General features: G+C 43.3%; 1 protein-coding gene across 6 annotated transcripts in view; it reads left to right on the forward strand.

Annotated features, from left to right (window-relative positions):
* The window catches only part of LOC134211240 (uncharacterized), a 250,906-nt gene extending 234,568 nt beyond the window's left edge, over positions 1-16,338 (forward strand). For all 6 annotated transcript variants that reach the window (XM_062687935.1, XM_062687936.1, XM_062687937.1 and 3 more), the window contains exons 3-7: positions 11,934-12,148; positions 12,207-12,364; positions 12,422-12,652; positions 12,721-13,007; positions 14,183-16,338. In XM_062687935.1, the coding sequence (XP_062543919.1) occupies positions 11,934-12,148; positions 12,207-12,364; positions 12,422-12,652; positions 12,721-13,007; positions 14,183-14,481 (1,190 nt within the window). In that variant the 3' untranslated portion in view covers positions 14,482-16,338. The remainder of the gene's footprint in view (positions 1-11,933; positions 12,149-12,206; positions 12,365-12,421; positions 12,653-12,720; positions 13,008-14,182) is intronic.
* Positions 16,339-20,074: the final 3,736 nt, after the last annotated feature.

Raw genomic sequence — 20,074 nt, forward strand, 5'->3', positions numbered from 1 at the left:
CAACCTGTTCAAATTCTTCTTTTCTCTGGCCTATTAAAGTGAGCGAGACGCGCTACTAACCTACTGTTTGATTTCACTACCTACGTCACACAACAGGTTTAAATGCAATCAATCTAACCAGGGATATCGTGGGACGCGGTCATTCAAACAACACTACGCAAACGCAGTACACGAGAGGCCAAAGAAAGGGAATAGAAAGTGTTAATCACATGTTGTTCGAAAATGTTCTCCCAAAAACAAACCCCTTGTCAGCATCACGTAAAAAAGGATCGATCGACACCTTCGAGAGTTGATTCGAAAAATGATCTTCCCTATACTTAATCTAAACTGCCTGAAGCAGTAGGCACCTAATGTTGTCTAATTCGATGGTGCAATGGATGCCTTTCTCGTTTAGATGAATATTCGACTTAATATGCATCCATCCAGAAATTTAATTATAGATTTCACAGGAGAACTGAACGCCCCTTTCGTTGATTGAGGCGTATAGAGAGTAGAGCGAGCCAAACCGACCTCACGCACTCATTCACTGCGCACGCACGCCGTTGTTGGGTGGCAATGATATGAAAGCACACTGGAATATTGCATTGTTACATATTTCAAACTAACACAACAAACTGGCTAATTTAATGATATTTTGAGCAAATTAAAGTTGTTTTTTTAAGTGACTAGTGATGAGTGAAATGAATAAGAAATGGAATAAGGCCTTTTTGAAGCAGACAAAATCCGTATGAAATTGTGAAGTGTCTAGAAAGTGAGTTTCATATTTACAGTTTTTTTTACGTATCTGCCAGATTCTTCATCACTTATTACGGGAAGGTTTTTAAATCATGTTACATATGCCATTTTAGCATTCGTATATTATTAGGTTTACGCGATGATGTCCAAAAAAGTCGAGAAAATTGCATTGACCGATCCAGAAACTGAACCTAACCATTTTCAGCATGGTTTTGTTGAATGGCCGAGCATCTTACCTCTAGGTTGAACTAATGAAGAAGTGGGTATCTGGAGCAATGGCGCTAAATGCGTTGTGTTTCCGGGAAAAATTGATCACTTAGGTACCAAGCAGTATTCACTGTTAAAAGTTCTTCTGTTAAGTTCGCAGTTATGAGCATTCTAATTGCTTTCAAATGATGATCTTAGTGACTTCACCAAAGAGGAAATACCCTTTTGAGCAATTTCTAAAACATTAGATTCGAAAGAAAATAATAAGTAGACACCTAGCTCGAAGGATGTTTACCCTTTGACAGGATCATCATCTGGGCCTTCGAAGCATATATTAGCTGATTGACATTAGCATTGAGCAATTCGAGATCTGTCCTGCCACGTCATTTGCCACGGGAGGTATTAGAATTGTTAGTTTGTAAGCTCGTCGTCTCTAGGCCTTCGAAGCATATATGCACACAAATTTAACATTTTAAATTGAAACTGAATCATGACTTCTATCCCACTATGCGGACAGCATCTCATTGATACTGTTGCATATGGTTTCTCTCCACCTGAGTGCAAGGGAAGAAATATATGAAAGTTCCCATATATGTAGCAATAGGAACCACACCGCCGTGCGATGATGGCGATTTGCCGACATTACCAACGACGTCTGTCGGCACAAACGGAAAGAGAGCATAGTCTCTTTACAGCCGCATAGTCATGTTGTTGGATGTTTGGTCGTGTGCAACATGTGATTTGGACATACAAAACACATGTTTTGTATATTGTTGGTTCCTTTTTCGCTCACGGATTTGGACCGAAACAGCGATGGTGTGGTATACGATCTATGGTACCTGCCTACGAGAGTGTAATTTGTTTCCACCACACAGCCGGCAGCGCCAGCGGTGTCAATTTGGATGAGTGAGCAGTTTAATTTGAGTGCATATCTCGAAGACTGCAGCAGATTTGAGACGTTCCGCTCGGTGCCGCCAGATTGATTGGTTTCCGACAGGTTGGCGAATGAGTGCGGTGTGTTTGGAGATTTAGATTAGCCATTATAGTGAATGCCCATTTCGATTGTCGGTTTCCAGAGGATATGTTTAACTGTGGATTATTTATTACAGTAGACACCCAGGTTAGAAGCAGTGAAAGTTAAAAACAAATTATTATTTTTTCTGTACTGAATGTTGGTACTGATTTCATTTCAGATGGCACAAATAATTCGAAAATTAAGGTAAAGTAACATATAATTAGCTATGAGATTTTATTATCAAATAATCGAGCAACCTTAGGGAAGATCGAGTAACCAATCCCGGTGGAAACTACCCAAGTAACCAAAAGTTCCTTTGAGAGTACGTTTTCCGCTTAAGCAGCTCAGTGAAGCTGATTAAGCGAAAAACGTACTCTTAAAGGAAATTTTGGTTACTTGGGTATCATCGTATGCTGACAGGGGAGAGGGGGTTTTATCCTCTCCGGAGGTAAAAATCTTACTGAGCGTCTGTTCTCCATGTTAGGAGCGGCTCACAACAGCATCTGTTCTTCATCCTCGTTCGATTGCCAGTGAGGGACTCTAAGTGAAACTGTGCACCATGGTCCACCGGAAATAAGGAGGAATGGTCCTCCATAAATTTAGAGGGTTTGGTGTCAGGCCCTGCAAGCCAGCCTTTAAACAACTCACGCAAAGAATAATCAACAAGAGTGTACGGACCGGAACCATCGGCGAAGACCACTGCGACGAAAAGGGACGAGCGATTGGAAACTCAGTTTGTGGAACTGCATATCTCTCAACTTCACGTATACTCGCTGATGTCATAGTGAAGGGCGATATGCAAAGGCGCATGATCGGGTGATGGCCGATTAATGAATGTGCAAGTTGAGGATTAAAGGCCGTTTCTTCAACTTCATCATATTCAAAGTCCATAGCTCACACTCCGAAAGCAGTTTTGATGATAAGGACGCATTCTACGCGCAGCTGGAACGTTAGTACGACAGCTGCCCAAGCAATGACGTCAAAATCATCATAGGAGATTTGAACGCTCAGGTTGGTCAGGAGGAGTTTAGACCGACTAAGTTCAGCGTTCACCGACTGACGAACGAAAACGGTCTACGACTAATTGATTTCGCTGGGTCCAAGAATATGGCCATTTGCGGCACCTTCTTCCAACACAGCCTTCCGTATCGGTACACCTGGAGATCACCATTCAGACAGAATCACAAATCGACCACGTTCTGATTGATGGACGGCACTTCTCCGAAATTTTCGACGTCAGGACATATCGTGTCACTAACATCAACTCTGACTATCTGGTGATGGTGAAACTGCGCCGAAAAAACTATCCGTCATCAACAATGTTCGGTACCGACAACCGCCTCGGAACAACCTAAAGCGCGCAGTATCTCGAGGCAGAGTTGCTGAGAGAGGGTGAGCCCGATGGGTCCCTGAGGACTGCTGGAATACACTTATAGCAGCCATTAACGACGCAACGGAGAACAACGTCGGGTATGTGGGACGAAGTCGACGAAACAATGGGTTCGACGAAGAGTGCAGACAAATTCTGGAGGAGAAGTAACGTTATTGACAGCAGACCCGCCTTTTTTAGGACAAGAAACGCCGGCTGGAATGAGCGGAATACGAGGAGATGGAACAGCTGTGCCGTTCTGAAGAAACGCAAAGGCTTCGAGCCGCGAGCCAAGATATGCAGGGATAAGGATGGAAGCATCTTGACGGATGAACGTGTGGTGATCGAAAGGTGGGAGCAGCACTACGAGGAACATTTATATAGCGCTGAGATTACAGAGGCAGTAAAAGTCAATGCAGCGAAGGAGTTCAGCGGACGATGGAATCCAACCAGCCCCCACCTTCAGGGAAATTAAGGATACCACCCAACAGCTAAAGAACAATAAAGCAGCTGGTAAAGATGATATCGGAGCTGAGCTCATCAAGAAGGGTCCGCAAAAGCTGGCCACTTGCCTGCCCAAACTGATTATCAGAATATGGGGTAGAAGGAAGGGGTCATATCCCCTATGCAAGAAAGGCAACAAGCTGGAAAGAGAGAACTTTCAAGCCATCACCATCCTTAATGCGGCATACAACGTGGTATCATAGATCATCTTCCGTCGTCTGTCACCAATGAATGAGTTTGTAGAAAGTTTTTAAGACGGCTTCGTTAACGGCCGCTCGACAACGGAACAGATCTTTACTGTACGGCAAATCCTTCAAAAATGCCGTGAATACCAGGTCCCAACGCACCATCTGTTCATTGATTTCAAAGCGGCATACGACAGTATAGATCGCGTAGAGCTATGGAAAATTATGGAAGAGAACAGCTCCTCTGGGAAGCTTACCAGACTGATCAAAGGAACGGTGGATGGTGTGCAAAATTGTGTGAATTTTGCGAACGAACACTCCAAATCGTTCGAATCGCGTCGAGGACTAAGATGGACTTTCGTGCCTGTTGTTCAACATTGCGCTAGAAGGTATCATGTGGAGAGCCGGGCGTAGGGGAAGTGGGGGTAGCACGCCCATAGGGGTTAAAACGCGCCACCCCTGAATAAGGTTAAATATCCCCATTTTGATTATTTTCAATAGTCTATACGATAAAGCAATGAAAAATATTGCCATTGGATACATATCTAGACCAACATTTGAAAAGGGCGTAACAGCCAAAATTTATTCCTTCTGATTCTTTGTCCACGTATATAGCTTTATATGTAGACGAAGAATCAGAAGGAATAAATTCTGGCTGTTACGCCCTTTTCAAATGTTGGTCTAGATATATTTCATGATTTTTCTCTAGTTATACATGAAAAACTCGAAAAAATGATTTTTGCGTGTTTTGATGCAATTCTAGCTCGGTGGAATTTAGTCTTTCTGTCGCTGTTATACATTGATAAATTAATAATTGAGCCATGAGCCATGCTGCTTACTCGTGTTCTTTATGTTCCACACGAAATCGTCGTCAAAGTTGGTCTTAATACGATTTTATAGGCTCTCAATCTTCTGAAGTCGGTGTGGGGGCAGTACGCCTATGCTGATTTTGTTTGACCGAAAAAGCTGAAACATTCGGTTAATTGCCTTAATGTAGGCAATTAAAATGAAAATCAGTACGATGAGCACATGCGCGTTTCAACCCATCCACTGGCGCATCTCACCCCGCATTGTTTCAAAATCATTTTTTCACGGGTGCTTTTCAAACATCAAATTTCTGTGCAATAAAATGGACAATTAGATATCTGTTATCGGTAGTCAGTCGCAGATATGCTGTTCTTCAGTATGCGCTGATGAAAACTGGCTGAAATGGTGGTTTTCATTGATAAAAATGGCATTTTCCTTAACGTGGGCGTCCTACCCCCAGTTCCCCTATGCCGGGTATTAAGCCACCCGGAGTGCAAATTGTCTGAAACTCGATTAGGGGAACTGGGGGTAGGTTGCCCACGTTAAGGAAATGCAGTTTTTATCAATGAAAACCACCAGTTCAGCCAGTTCTCACCAGCGCAAACTGAAGAACAGCTTACCTGCTATTGATTCCCGATGACAGTTATCCAATTTATCATTTTATTGTACAGAAATTTGATTTTTATAAAGCACCCACAACAAATGAATTTGGAACCATGCGGGGTGAGATGCGCCAGTGGATGATGGGTTAAAACACGCAAATGCTCATCGTACTGATTTTCATTTTAATTGCCTAAGGCAATTAACCGAATGTTTCAGCTGTTTCGGTCATACGAAATGAGCATGGGCGTACTGCCCCACACCGACCTCAGAAGTTTGAGGGTTCATAAATCGTATTAAGACCAATTTTGACGACGATTTTTTGTGGAACATAAAGAATATGAGTAAGCAGCATGGCTCATGGCTTAACTTTTATTTTATGAATGTATAACAGTGATATAAAGACTAAATGCCACCGAGCCAAAATTGCATCAAAACATGCAAAAATCGTTTTTTCGAGTTTTTCATGTATAATTAGAGTAAAATCATGGAATGTATGTATCCAATGGCAATTTTATCCATTGCTTTATCGTATGACTATTGAAAAAAATCACAATGGGGAAATTTAGCCTTTTTCAAGGGTGGCGCGTTTTGACCCCTATGGGCGTGCTACCCGCACTTCCCCTATGTTTTTGCACAACATGTGATATATTTAGTTTGGAAAAGGTATTGGAGGGTAACCGCTCCCTTCGATGGGGTTTGATCCCACAAAACCAGTACGCTAGACAGGTGCTTTCCCTACTAATCTACGAAGGACCTCCGTCGTCCTCCGTTAAGCTGCGGAACTCACATGTTGTGCAAATGCATAATCGAGTTTCAGACAGTTCCAGTCAATTTATTTGTTTCGCGGATGACATGCGAGGCCGAACATTTACAAAGGTGGCAGAACTGTACACCCACCTGAAACGTGAAACAACAAAAGTTGGACTGGTGGTGAATGCATCGAAGACAAAGTACATGCTAGTGGGCGGAACCGAGCGCGACAGGGTCCGTCTGAGAAGCAGTGTTACGATAGACGGGGATACCTTCGAGGTGGTTGAGGAATTCGTCTACCTTGGATCCTTGCTAACGGCTGATAACAATGTTAGTCGTGAAATACGAAGGCGCATTATCTGTGCAAGTTGGGCCTATTACGGGCTCCAGAAAAATATTTGAATCAACGAATTCCCTTCATGCATTGCAAGCTAGGCATCAAATTAGAGTGGTTACGTCTTTTGGTCCAACGCAACAACGCATGGCTTTTGAATTGATTCAGCGATAAGACATTTTTCACAAATACGATAATATTAACTTATCTTATGACATGTTTGATTCAGCGAGGGTATTAAGTGTAAGAAATAAGTAGAGAAAGAGATTCTGTTGTGGGCACCCTTTTGTATTTTGTCCATAACTTAAGCCCTAGTTAGTATTATGCAGACATTTGTATACCAACAAGTAGTAGTATATTTGATAATTGATAGTATATTTGATACCAATGGAAAGCTAGACAAGCAACCAGTACGAAATTAGGTCGATTTCGTCGATTTGAAAAATTCGATGTACATATTTAAAACATAGAAAATTATACAAAAGAAATACGAATGGAAGATTTGGTGTTTTATTGTGTGGCTTTCTCAGTCTAATTTAGTCAAAACGATTCGTTTTGTTTTGCCCGACGTTTCGGCCTGTATTTTTGGCATTTTTCAAGGGTGAAACAGTTTACCGTTTTTCGTTATTAAGTTTGCCGTTTTTCACATAGGGAGGGCTTCTCGTAATCAGTTTAAACATTTAGAGACTTTGGTAGACACTGCTATTGCACACGACTTGCACTACAATAATAGACAGGACTAGCTAGCTGACGAAAGGGACCACCCAGGCGCAAGTCATGACAGCATGACAGAGGTGCAACAGAGTATGTAGGGTGTGTTTGAGGGTGCGATAGAGCGAGCACCCAAGTCAGTCTCGCACGGGATGGGTGCCTGTGTGAGCGAGAACGAGCGAGTACGTTTAGTACTGCCATCCCCCAGAAGTAGTACTGGGAGGTAGTTCCTGGAGGAAACGATGGTGGAGCCCAAGGGAGTTTAGTCGGTATTACCGGTATGGTCGAGTCCGACACTCCAGTACACTTCCGTGTGGTAGTTTGGCAACTACAATGCACGTGTACAGGGTTAGTGTGTAAATGCATTCTCCCTTGTAAAAAAAAAAAAAAAAAAAGAGGCGCAAGTCGCCGGGCCACAAGAGGGTACCAGCCGACCTGTGCCATCGGCACAAGGGACCGAAAATCCCTGGCGGCTGGTAAGTAGGGCAAAGCGGAAATCGATCGCATCTCGACCCGCAAAGAAAGCTAAGGACAGAGGCGAGGCATTGTTGTTGAAAACTAATAAGGAAAAGTACGCTGAAGTCCTTAAATAGATGAGGGCGGCTGCAAAGCCCTCAAGCCCCGTAAAGCCAGCGCTGGGTCAGGACGTGCCAAGCGTAAGACGCACACAGACGCATACACGCATAGGTGAAATGATCTTGATTTTGAAACGCGAAACGTAGGCTAGTGGGACTGACTACAGGAAACTGGCCCAAGAGGTCTTGGGTGACTGCGCCGAGGTGAGGTCGTTGGGGGCGGAAGTAACCCTCCAATGCAAGCAACTGGACGAGGTCACGAACGCGGACGACATCGTCTCTGCCGTCAAAGACCAGTGCGGTACAGAGGTCGAAAAGACCTCTGTACGCCTGTACGTGCCTTTGGCACGCAAAAAGCCTACTTTAGTTTACTGGTTGCGGAAGTCGTCATAGCAGAAGATTTTAACGCTTGGGCAGTGGAACGGGGCTGCCGCTGCACCAATCCAAGGGGTCAAACGTTACTAGAGGCGCTTGCGAAGCATGACGCAGTGCTGGTCAATGATGGTTCCTCTAGCACGTTCATAAGGAACGGGGTCTAGTCATGGATTGACGTAACGTTTGTCAGTCCTGGCCTGGCACCAGACTTGGACTGGAGGAACTTCCGGAGGAATTCCTGGAGGAACTTCCGGAGGAATTCCTGGAGGAACTTCCAGAGGAATTCCTGGAGGAACTTCCGGAGGAATTCCTGGAGGAACTTCCAGAGGAATTCCTGGAGGAACTTCCAGAGGAATTCCTGGAGGAACTTCCAGAGGAATTCCTGGAGGAACTTCCAGAGGAATTCCTGGAGGAACTTCCAGAGGAATTCCTGAAGGAACTTCCGGAGGAATTCCTGGAGGAACTTCCGGAGGAATTCCTGGAGGAACTTCCGGAGGAACTTCCGGAGGAATTCCTGGAGGAACTTTTGGAGGAATTCCTGGAGAAACTTCTGGAGGAATCCCCGGAGGAACTTCCTTAGGAATTCCCGGAGGAACTTCTGCTGGAAATTCTGGAAGGACATCCGTAAGAATTTGTCCATTTGTCTTATTTGTTTTATTTTGCTTATTTGTTTTATTTGTTTTATTTGTCTTATTTATTTTCAACTGTTTATCTGATCTGATCTGATCTGATTTGATTTCAATATATAATATATAATATTTGGTATCCTCGTGTTCACAAATAGGAATACGCTTTTTTCTTGTGTCACGCTAGATACAAAGTTGACGGACTTTCTACCGCTCTCATCGCTCCTTTCCTGCCGTGCGCCACAAGAAAATATGCTGTTGGCTGCTCTCCCGAAATGGTAACTTTTGTATGGAATTTAAAAAACTTGGTTGAAGTAAAAAGAGCTTCCTTCAAAATTTATTGCGGTGACATATACTTTTTATTACATCAAAATGATCGTTGAAAAAATTCAAAGGTTTTGCGAAATTCGGTTCCTTTGTGCTTCAAATCATCGGAGAGATTTGAAAGCGAAAATTTCAGTTCTACAATAGTTCAGTATTTAGAGCTTAATTTAAATTTGGGAAATAGTAGGTCATGAAATTTTGTAGGAACATTCCTTGATAAATTTCAAAGAGATTGTCAGTTGGGATAAGCGAAATTCGTTCCCAATTCAGAGTTATAGACATTTTAGTACGAAAATAGCGCTCTACCGCGAGAGAGCTTCCCTCAGACCTTAAGCATATCCACAGTTATTAACTGCAAGGTTTCTAAGCCAAGTTACCATTTTTGCATTTGTATATCATGAGGCTAACACGATGATACTTTATGTCCAGAAAATTGCCTAGACCGGCACCGGGAATCGAACCCAATCACCCTGAGCATGGTCTTGCGTTGTAGCCGCGCGTTTTACCGCACGGCTAAGGAGGACATTGGGCTTCTAAAAGGGTGAGTTGACATTTGGGAAGCAGCGACCTACACGGCTCTGGTCCTCACAAGTTCCAATCTCACGCTTCCACGGGTCTTCCGATGACAATCGCCCGCCAACTAAGGGTTTTGTACTTTAGCTGATAGTGCAGCCTGGGCACTGTTGTTCTTCTGACATCAACTAGAGTGAGGGGGTGCGACCAAGGGAACCATCGTCCCTAACTCCCTATCCCAACGCGTTAAGCGACGCGTGCCAAGGGGATGCATGGCCAGGGGGGTGAAATAATAAGCAAGGCCTGAAACGGAGCCCGTGGGGTGGATAAGTAGGGTGGATAAGAGTTACACCCATAGTGAACATCTATCATTTCGCTTTAATATCTACTATGTTGTGTAACATCCGAGGTCCGGGGATCATTGTCAGATCCATTTCGACAGCGAAGTTTTCACCGTGGCCCTGGGACTAGAAGCCAACACTGAAGGTCTAAGTGGGGATGCGTTTGTAGCTGTCCTTCATTGTCCGATCCATTTCGACAGCGAAGTTTTCACCGCGGCCCTGGGACTAGAAGCCAAAAGTGGGGATGCGTTGGTAGCTGTCCTATCACGCGCGAGGAAAGCCCTGCAGAGATATGGCAGATGTCCGGTATACTGGTGGAGTGCCGAGATTGTAGCCCTTCGATCAACCTGCCTCAAGGCAATTTAGACGAAGAATGCAACGTTCCCGTACCAAGGATGAAAGAGCGGACCGCCGTGAAGTGTTTCGAGCTGAAGAACTGGCCTTTTACAAGGCCATCAAGAGCAGTAAGAGAGCGTGTTTCCACAGAATATTCGAAGGAGTAAACGCTAATCCGTAGGGTGATGCCTACAGGGTAGTGATGGCCAAGACCAAAGGGAGCTCTTCGCCCCCCGAACGGTCCCTGGATGGGTTGGCATCGAGGTACTTTTCCCATCCCGAGCCACAAGTCCCTGGCCTCCTGCACCACAAGGCAATAAGGTTCGGTCGAAATTGTGGCTCCAGTGACGAACGAAGAGCTACTCGCAGTGGCCGAATTCCTGGTAACGAACAAAGCTCCAGAGCATGATGGAGTTCCGAACAGCGCTCTCAAGGCAGCAATCATAGCAAACCCGAACATGTTCAGGCTAGCTATGCAGAGATGAGTGTAGATTCCCTGAAACAGAAATTCTCGGGTACTTATTCAAAAGGACGTATGTGATTTTGTAAACAAAGATTCAAACCGAAGGCTTCCCCTACCGGTCCGTGGTGATGATTTGCGTGGGAGTGCCATCAGATTGGACAAATCGATGTTTTAGTTTTTGTTTACAAATTACATACGTCCTTTTGAATAAGTACCCGAGAATTGGTGATGTTGCCGAAGGCCGGGAAGCCGCCGGGTTTTTGTTTACAAATTACATACGTCCTTTTGAATAAGTACCCGAGAATTGGTGATGTTGCCGAAGGCCGGGAAGCCGCCGAGCGATCCATCGGCGTATAGACCAATCTATCTTATAGACAAGACAGGCAAGTTGCTAGAGAGGATCATTCTCAACAGGCTGACCCCATACTCAGAGGGTACGAATGTCAAGCAATCAGTTCGGTTTTCGCAAGGGTAAGTCCACGCTATTAACTCGAGGTAGAACTGACCGCAGCACACGCGACCAATATTGTGGCGAATTGGATGAGCGCTAGAAGCCTGCAGCTCGCTCAACATAAGACGGAGGTGGTTATCGTCAACAACTGCAAGTCGGTTTAACACGCTGTGATTTGGGTGAAGTCACGATAGCATCAAAGCGTAGTTTGAAGCTCCTTGGGGTCATAATAGACGACAAGCTGACCTTCGCCAGCCATGTCGCCTGCCGCACGATATCACACGATGCAGCCTGCGTGATAGCGAGCATGATACCACTCGGGTTGGTCATCCGGGAAGACGAGGAGTGTTTCGAGCTACGTGGTACCAGAGGAGCCCGCGAACGCATCAGGGTGACTTCAGTTGCCAGATGGCAGCGCGAGTGGGATAACTCTTCCAAAAGTCTGTTTGCAGATTTGCCTTCATCCCTCTATAAAAAAACCATGAACATGTCAAAGCCTTTATAAAAAACTAAACATGAATATTCTCATCGGTGTCCCTGATGCTTCCACCATCTTTTAAAATATTCTCATCGGTGTCCCTGATGCTTCCACCATCTTTTGAAATCAAAACATTTATGAAACATTAGAAACTTTAACAAAACTCATGATATTCTCAAAATTCCAAAAATACAATTTATTAATAATATATTGTCTCTTCTTCCATTACAGTGTCCCACAAAGTGTTTTGTTCCGAAGACCAGATGCGGGTTAATGTTGTCCTGCCATCCAATGACACCAGTAATATTTCCGTATACCTAGAAGGTATGAAAGGATATCCCGACCCGAAGTGTAAACCCATCGTAAAAGAAACACTTGCGGAGTTCCGACTATCATTATCCAATGTCTACGAATGTGGCGTCACCCGTATAGTTAATAAGATCACTGTGAGTTCTTTTCATCGGCATAAAAGTGCCTTTTTATTAATGTATGCTATCACTGTAGGGTAAAAAAGTGTTTTATCATCGAATCATAATTGAAGCAGACCAAGAGTTTGGCAAGGAAGTCATCAATGTGAAGTGCATCACCAACGGCCCTCTGTACAATGTTACCCATGGAATCGTTAAACGAGATGTGCTACCAGCGGGATTTCAAGAACCAGAGTATGTTAATCGACACTAAAGTAAAATCGGATAATTTCACACTGCTCCTCGTTACAGGGACCTGGAAATCACGTCCAATATTACTGGAAGCGCACCCGAACCCTCACTAGACATAGCAGTGCGACAAGGTGACGTGCGTGTTTCCGGCGACCTGAACGTCAGTCCAGGCACGAACCTGCAAATGGAAATCTTCCTGGACGACCAATCAGCTCCAATCTACGGCCTGGGTGTTAATTATATGCAGGTTACTGATACAAATACCCAAGAGGAAACCATCATCTACAACGGGTTTGTGCATGTTCATGTGCTTTTGATCAATGCTTATATGATTATCTAAAAAAAATACTTCCCAACAGTTGCTCCGTCGACCCGTACCTGTTTGAGAATTTCAACACCGTAGACGGTGACTTGCTGACGGCCAAATTCCGCGCGTTCAAGTTTCCAGAATCGACCTACGTTCAGTTCCGCGGCACCGTCAATGTTTGTGTGGACCGTTGCAAAGGCGTTATCTGCAGCAATGGGCAGACCGCGTATGGGCGCCGGCGGCGTGAGATTAGCCAGACCGCAGCCGACCCCAACAAAGTGTACGAAGTGTCAATGACCACATTCATCAAAGTCAATTATGACGAAAATGCAGATAAGAGTGAGTATCGTTTGAAAAATATGTGTTTGAAATCTCATTTATGTAATGCTTAGAAGTATAATAAATTATTAGAGGAAGTAACAAATGAGGTGTAAAGATTATACAAGCTACATTTTTTATATATAAAGAGTAGAGGCCATGGCTAAGGTTCCGGCCAACTACCGTAAGGCCGACTGGCAGGGCGTCGAAGCGATTTTGTAAATGTAAATTAAAAATATGCTCCATTTTGATATCTTTTGTAGTTTTTTTATTCATCGCCATTAGTGATTTTTTTATGTGATGCGTGCAAAGTGATTCATTGACATGATCTTAACTAACTTCATGGGTGATCCAGGATCATGCGAGACCCGGAAGAATAATCACCGAGAAAACTGTGATGGTTAGAATAGAATATTGTATTGTGAATGTTTTACCTTTCTCGTATACTCAGTATACGTAAAGGCTATATGATGACTCCAAAACCAAACTTTTGACAGAAGGCTCGGAGACCCATAGTGTTATATACAATTCGACTCAGCTCGACGAATTGAGGTGATGTCTGTTTGTGTGTATGTATGTATGTGTGTGTATGTGTGTATGTGTACAAAATTTTGTAGACACACTTTTTGGAACTTAGCATTGGCCAAATTACTCGCCAAAGTTCCATTCGACTGAGAATCCTGTCCCATTGTTTGCTATTGAAAATTGGCCAAATTGGACTATGGTATTAAAAGTTATGGCCAAAATACTATTTTCTATACGCAAAACACGCTAAAAAACACTCACTCATATTTTTCAGCTTTTTTTTTTGCTCGAGAAAGGCACCAACACCGTTAGGTGGATTAATCAGGGTTTTTTTGTTGTTTGAACACAGAAGATCAACTCGCTTGTTCATTGATATCGATCGCTATCGAATCGATTTGTCATCTCGACATCTGAAGTCGAACTTTTTAGTCTACTTTTCAGTTTTAGACTACATCTGACACAGTGTCAGCTTGAAGTTTCTATTACAGAAATTGACAGAATATTTACATTAACATTACATATTATTTGAAAACTCGTCCAACTTAAACCAGTCATGATCATCGCATCCTTACTATATTTCGTTCCGTATGATTAATATGGCCCAACATCCCTAAATTCCAAAACAAATTTCATATGTGCCTAAACACTTACTCTTCATACTTCTTCCACAGGTACCGCCTCCGAGATTGACCAAAAGTTTCGTCAACTGAAACTAGCGAACCAAAAGTTGGCTCGCAATAGCCGTGCTGGGAACGTTTTCGAAAGCATCCATGTGTCCAAGGTGGCCGAATCGAGTCCTAGTGAAAATGCGAAGGTGGAAGAGACCATTCTCTTCACCCGAGAGGTTATCACCGAGCCGCATGAAACTGTAATAACTGGAAGAAGCAACTCCCATCGATCTACCTCCAGTTCGTTCATCATGCTGCTGGTGGTCATGGTGGGGCTTTCGTTGCGCAAAGCTTTTCCCTAAAACATCGATTTCCTACTAATGATCTCAGTGAACAATTTTGGCCTAACACGGAACACAACGTAGACTCAAATATTGACAAATCATGAATCCGAAACATGAACAGGACATACACAATGTTAAGAAGATTGACTGCTCTACCAGATTTCTAGAATTGAATACGCTAGCACTGTCCAAATTCGATGGATGTAAAACGAACATGGGTACATTGAATAAAGTGAAGAAGGAAATTGCTGCCATCTTTTCCTATCTTCCTTGTACAATCGAATCTTCTAGACCACGCTTAATAAGGGTGTACTCTGTAGGGATTTTTTTTAGCAATTTGTCGTTGAAGGCATGAGATGAAGAAGCAAAAAGAGATTCACTTTGAGTTAATTATACAATGAAGCCACAAAACAGCCATCTTGGAAACCCCGTGCTTATTGAAGTTTGAAATTTTCAAAAGCACGAGTTGAGAAAACCATTATGTGCATTGGAATGAAATAATTATAGATCCTTAATTTTCAGAGCTGTGTGGAAATAATTACTTTTAATTTGGGATTTTGGAATTGTGAGTAGAATGACATATTATGAATTTAAAATCCATCATGGAATTATAGCATACAGCTATGGGGCCGTACACTAATTACGTAAGGGCTAATTAGGGGAGAGATGGTCTGTTTATTTACGCATCATATAAATAAAAAAAATAATTGTCGCTGAAACATCTTACATAGCCCAGAAGTATACGGCACCAGAAACACTCCAGGTTTCCATTTATTTTAACACGCCAACCCACATGGCCCTAATGGTAGCTAAATTTTTAAATTTCACTGCTTTAAAATTCAATCAAAATGTTGCAAATTTTTTTAATCTTTTAGACCTGTTATAATCAAAATTGTCTTATTTTTATATTGAATCGCGCATTTGATAATATTGGCTTTGTCTAATCGATCCTTAAAGACATGCAGGAGTTCATCAAATTCACTCACCCGATGGATTTTGACATTTAAGCGAGGTTTCATTTTTCATTATACGACCCGCTTAAACATCATAATTTTTTGGGGAGTTCATTTTACGTTGGTCTGTGAGACAAATTTAGACAATATTAAAACGGTCAGCCTTCTTAACGTGTGATTTAAAAACAATTAACATAGATTGCAAACTTGTAAATATTACGAAACAAAATTTGTTTAGCTAGTTAGACTGCTTACCACAAAAAAAATCATTTAAAAACTTGAACATTTTAAATAAGCTAACATTAATACGAAATACTGCCTCAACAAATTTTAAGAAAAATGCATTTTAACGAAGTTTTAAAGAGCGATTTTTATAACACTGGCAACAACAAAAATGTGATTGATCAAATTGGACTTTGTACATTAGTTTTTCGTCCCAATTGGTTGGCAATTTGAGGATACTGTAAAGCAATGAATTCTTCAAAACACATAGAAAGCAATGTAAGTTATACTAGTCTAATATCTTTAATAAAACGGATCAACGAGATCCGAGGTGTAAAATTAGTTCTAAAATAAAAATCGAAAAGTGAAACAGTAAAATAAGCGCGAACGATAAGTTATAGACGAAACCCATCGATAAGCGGGCCACGTGTGAAGCTTGGAGAAGCTTTGCACATTTTCCTTCCATGATTTCGTAACATTTTGGTGTAATGCTTTTCTACTAGCTCTATATGTGTAACTAAATAACGAGACTGCATAACCACTCTCACTCCAAGCGTTGTGAACTAGCGTCAATTAAATTACATTAAAAGATCTATGTTCATAAATGTTAGCCACATGTGGCCCTTTTATTGAACGGAATCAAATATTAATAAGAATAATGTAAAATAACTGAATTCGTAGCAATAAACAACTAACGGTATATTTTCTGTCTACAAATTTGATGACATATTCCACAACTGTACTAGAAATTGAATTGTCGTCTTTTCTAGGTTTAATTGAGAATCATTAACTAATCCACCATAGGATGCAAGAGTTCCGCGAACCCACTTGAGACACACAAATGAAATAGGTACCGTTGTCTGGGGTGTCATTGGGCCTAGGGGATAAGATTGGACCAAAAACAAAAATGTTTCCACTTTGAATATCTAAGAAGCTGTTACGAATCGTCACACCGTTCGAAAGAATATTAAAATTCACGTCTAACAAATCACAGAACAAGTTCGAAGAGCTAATTGTAATCGTAACATAATACTGGAAATTTGAATGTAAAACTATTGATCGAACAAACCTGTATTAAAATAGTACCAGTAATGGCCCACAGATCAATCATATAACTAGTTTTTAGATAGACGTATACCTGATTATTATGTCACGATACTCTGTTGTTGTTTTATTCAATTTTTTTGATACCGTAAAGTGAACCTGTTTTGTCGTAGCAACGTGCAATGAACGTTAAAAAGGTATGAGATTGGGTCAGGCGCAATAAAAGATATTTTAGTTACTAGATAAAGATTGTCGCTTCGGTTCCCTTTGTTCTGCTGTCCGGAACATGTTGGGTACCAAGCTGTCAAATCGTATAGATTTTCCTTCTTTGACATTTAGCTCCCCTATCCTCGCCAGCAAAAGATGTTCCGGACAGCGACGACAGCGACAATCTTTATCTAGTAACTAAAATATCTTTTGGCGCAATAATGTGCGCACAAACCCAGAAGCAACGAAAAGGTGCACTAACACTTACGTTTTAATTGTAAATAAACATCAGATTTGATAGCTGCGCTCTTCACAATACTTTTTTCCCCGAAAGCAATATTTCCGTAATCAAAATCCATTCAATGCTTCACACAAACTGGTGATCCTCTCTCTTGTTACGGTTTTTGTATTGAACCTCTATTTTTCATTGATCATCATGCTTCTCGAAAGCCCTTTGATCCTTTGAGTCCAATTAAAGCGTGACATATTTTATGGACCACTTCTTACCATGATGTAGTGAAGACGAGACAACATAGTTTTACTTATGTAATGAATGAATTTTCCATAGTATAATAACTAACAATTGTCAAATTTGGTTATGCCTTCTTGGTTTGAGTTGTCCAGACTCAAAACATTATTCCAGCATAAAAAAGTAGAAGGTTGTATCAGAGACACGACCAAAAAATCAGCGTAGAATTACGTATTAGAGTGCAACGACGCAGAACAGTAATTATAAGTTTCTTGTCTTTAATCTGTTTTCGAATTTGATTTTTAACAGATGACTAATAGCCGAAATGTAGGCAATTAACTTTGTATAACAAATTTTCAACAGTGCCTGACGAAATTCATTCTTTCAATAGTTTAGCGCCTTTATTCAATTGTTATTAATAGTTTGGCACGGCAAATGCTGGGTAAAGCGTACCATTGGTACTTCGCGTACCTGAAGGAATAAAATAGACCCCATCTCGCGGTCCTTAGCCTCTTACCCGGCAACTCCTATCCCTACCTCCCCGCGGTGCTGGCCGGGATACGAGCAACCTTAGGGAAGATCGGGTAACCAACCCCGGTGGGAACTATGGTCGTATGCTGACAGGGAAGGGGGGGTTTGCTCCTCTCCGGAGGTGCAAATCTTATTGAGCGTCTGTTCTCCATGTCAGGATCGGCTCACAACAGCGTCTGTTCTCCATGTTAGGGGCGGCTGATCATCGTCCGAGTGCCAGCGAGGGACTCTAAGTGAAACTGTGCACCATGGTCCACCGGAAATAAGGAGGAATGGTCCTCCGGAAATTTAGGGGGTTTGGTGTCAGGCCCTGCAAGCCAGCCAAAAAAAAACTCACGCAACGAACAATCAACAAGAGAGTACGGACCGGAACCATCGGCGAAGACCACTGCGACGAAAAGGGACTAGCGATTGGAAACTCGGTTCGTGGAACTGCAAATCTCTCAACTTCATCGGGAGCACACGCATACTCGCCGATGTGCTCAAGGACCGTGGATTCGGCATCGTAGCGCAGGAGGTTTGTTGGAAGGGATCAATGGTGCGAACGTTTAGAGGTAATCATACCATCTACCAGAGCTGCGGCAACACACACGAGCTGGGAACAGCTTTCATAGTGATGGGCTATATGCAAAGGCGCGTGGTCGGGTGGTGGCCGATCAATGAAAGAATGTGCAGGTTGAGGATCAAAGGCCGGTTCTTCAACTTCAGCATAATCAACGTCCATAGCCCACACTCCAGAAGCACTGATGATGATAAGGACGCATTCTACGCGCAGCTGGAACGTGAGTACGACAGCTGCCCAAGCCACGACGTCAAAATCATCATAGGAGATTTGAACGCTCAGGTTGGCCAAGAGGAGGAGTTTAGACCGACTATTGGAAAGTTCAGCGCTCACCGGCTGACGAACGAAAACGGCCTACGACTAATTGATTTCGCCGCCTCCAAGAATATGGCCATTCGCAGCACCTACTTCCAACACAGCCTCCCGTATCGGTACACCTGGAGATCACCACTGCAGACAGAATCACAAATCGACCACGTTCTGATTGATGGACGGCACTTCTCCGACATTATCGACGTCAGGACATATCGTGGCGCTAACATCGACTCTGACCACTATCTGGTGATGGTTAAACTGCGCCCAAAACTATCCGTCATCAACAATGTTCGGTACCGACGACCGCCGCGGTACGACCTAGAGCGACTGAAGCAACCTGATGTCGCCACTGCATACGCGCAGCATCTCGAGGCAGCGTTGCCGGAAGAGGGTGAGCTCGATTGGGCCCCTCTGGAATACAGTCCCTACCCTCTGCTGGAATACAGTCAAAGCAGCCATTAACGACGCAGCGGAGAACAACGTCGGGTATATGGGTCGAAGTCGACGGAACGATTGGTTCGACGAAGAGTGCAGACAGATTCTGGAGGAGAAGGACGCAGCGCGGGCGGTCGCGCTGCAGCAAGGTACCCGGCAGAACGTGGAACGTTATAGACCGAAGCGGAGACAGCAGACCCGCCTTTTTCAGGAGAAGAAACGCCGCCTGGAAGAAGCGGAGTGCGAGGAGATGGAACAGCTGTGCCGTTCTCAAGATACACGCAAGTTCTATCAGAAGCTCAACGCATCCCGCAAAGGCTTCGTGCCGCGAGCCGAAATGTGCCGGGATAAGGATGGGAGCATCCTGACGGACGAACGTGTGGTGATCGAAAGGTGGAAGCAGCACTACGAGGAACATCTGAATGGCGCTGAGAGTACAGGCAGTGAAAGTCAAGGCAGCGGAGGAGATGACTACGTCAGTTCAGCGGACGATGGAAGCCAACCAGCCCCCACCTTGAGGGAAGTTAAGGATGCCATTCAACAGCTAAAGACCAATAAAGCAGCTGGTAAGGATGGTATCGGAGCTGAGCTCATCAAGATGGCTCCGGAAAAGCTGTCCACTTGCCTGCACAAACTGATAGTCAGAATCTGGGAAACCGAACAGCTACCGGAGGAGTGGAAGAAAGGGGTTATATGGCCCATCTACAAGAAAGGCGACAAACTGGAGTGTGAGAACTTTCGAGCAATCACCATCCTTAATGCCGCCTACAAAGTGATATCCCAGATCATCTTCCGTCGTCTATCACCATTAGTGAACGAGTTCGTGGGAAGTTATCAAGCTGGCTTCGTTGACGGCCGCTCGACAACGGAACA

Source organism: Armigeres subalbatus, chromosome 2, assembly GCF_024139115.2.
Source record: "Armigeres subalbatus isolate Guangzhou_Male chromosome 2, GZ_Asu_2, whole genome shotgun sequence".
Classification (NCBI taxonomy): domain Eukaryota; kingdom Metazoa; phylum Arthropoda; class Insecta; order Diptera; family Culicidae; genus Armigeres; species Armigeres subalbatus.